Below are 1,735 nucleotides of genomic sequence, written 5' to 3'. Positions count from 1 at the left end.
ATCACGTTCTTTTCAGCAGGGTCAGATGTCAGCCGTACTTACAATGAGATGAGACTTGCCCACCAACCCGTAATATTATCAGCTCTCCTGTGGTCAGAAACTGACCAGTCATGCAAAAAATTGTCTGTAATTAAGGTTTTGGGTAGGTGGGCATCGAACGGTGCCCAGTAAATCTATGTACTTAGTGTTTCTACTTTATTTATTTATTTATTTATTTATTTATTTATTTACATTTTACTTTATTTAAAAATACTTTATATTTATTTAATTGTTTTCGCTCAGAGTTCAGTGTTGCCCTGGTCAAGTCGTTCCCATGGAAACGGGTCGGTGTTGTCCGGCACTGTCGGGTTTTGCCGTCCGCTCCAGAAGTGTTCCAGGTCCGGCAGAGGCCTGCCTAAAGCGTCTGCGAGCACTTCGCTCGTGCCGCTCTCGTTGTGCGCCTTGGCGTTGTTCACGGAAGCGCGCCGACCCGCCATGCGGACGCACGCGCTCGTCAGGCTCTCCCTAAGCGGCACGAGCGTGCTGAGCAGGATGGCGGGAGTGAGCGCGCTAGCCAGGTACATGCACACCTGCGCGAACACGAGCAAGGCGGCGGGCGGTCCGCAGCCCTCGCGCGCACCGTGCCGCGCCCACGCCCACGCACCCCACTCGGGGAGCAGCGCTACCGCGTTGGCCGCCGTGACGCTGAGCAGCGAGAGGGCGACCTCTCCGCGGCGCGCGGCGCTGGCCTCTCGAGCCCTTGGGATGCTCTTGAAGATGGCGCGCACGTGGCACACCACTGCAAGGATGATGGGAGCGGCGTACGCGGCAAGCGGGAGGACTTTGCCGTACGCGCGCACAAAACCGGAGGAGTGAGGGGCCAACTCGGACACGCACAGGCTCACATTGCCCTTCACGTGCAGATTCGAGAACACGATGTCAGCGACCGGAAAGGCAAGCGCTGTCGTCCACACGGCGCCCGCGGTCAGCACAGTCCGCTTCAGCTTTAGGTGCGCATCGCTCGCCACGCGGCTGTGTAGGTCGTGGCGCGCGCGGCCCAGCATCGCCAGCGTGAAGGCCTTGCCCGCCAAGCAGCCGTGCTGCAGCCACTCGGTCATCCGGCAGGCCACGGGCCCTAGGGTCCATGCGCGCGCGCGGTAGGTGAGCGCGCGTGCCGGAGCGCACAGCGCCAGCAGCAGCAGGTCCGCGGCGCTAAGGTTGGTGAGCAGCGCCGCAGTGTCAGAGGCGCCCGTCGCCTTCACGTTGTGCGTTAGCACAGCGAGCAGCAAAACGTTCCCACCGATTCCTAGCGCGCAGATGGCGCCGAGGATGAAGGGTAAGATCAGCGCCGTGTCCTCTCCGTTCAGCTGCTGGACACCTCCGTCAAAGGCCACGAACGAGGCGTTGGCAACCGTTTCCAGCTCCATGGGCGCGCACGCGAACAGATGCCCGCTGCTTCGGAATTGCTTGTCTTTTCTTGCTCACGTGTTCAGGTTTCTGGATGCATGCGAAGGGAAAGCGGTCTGTTAGTGATAGTAATGGTAATAAAGCAAGTTCAAATAGAACCAAGTTCAAAGCGCCATCGCGGCTCTGAAGCGAGGCGCACTAAGCGGAGCTGTCCGCGACCCCAGTGGTGCTGAAGTCCGGCTATGAGCGCTGAAGAGTTATTTTAAGATCTTTCAGTGTCGTCAAACTGGCGCGTCATGTGAGCGCTTTGTGCTGCGGGGCACCAAGACACAAGTGACAACTGGACAAA

At 58.8% G+C, this 1,735-nt stretch overlaps 1 protein-coding gene across 1 annotated transcript; it reads right to left on the bottom strand.

The window, feature by feature from the left end:
* Nucleotides 1–278: 278 nt before the first annotated feature.
* On the bottom strand, nucleotides 279–1,406 carry LOC140554304 (G-protein coupled receptor 151). Its single transcript, XM_072677189.1, has one exon. It carries the CDS (start codon nucleotides 1,404–1,406, stop codon nucleotides 279–281), a length of 1,128 nt encoding a protein of 375 aa, XP_072533290.1.
* Between the last annotated feature and the right edge of the window lie 329 nt (nucleotides 1,407–1,735).

Source organism: Salminus brasiliensis, chromosome 4 (assembly GCF_030463535.1).
Source record: "Salminus brasiliensis chromosome 4, fSalBra1.hap2, whole genome shotgun sequence".
In the NCBI taxonomy this organism is placed as follows: Eukaryota; Metazoa; Chordata; class Actinopteri; order Characiformes; family Bryconidae; genus Salminus; species Salminus brasiliensis.
This window is presented reverse-complemented; position numbering and strand designations above follow the sequence as displayed.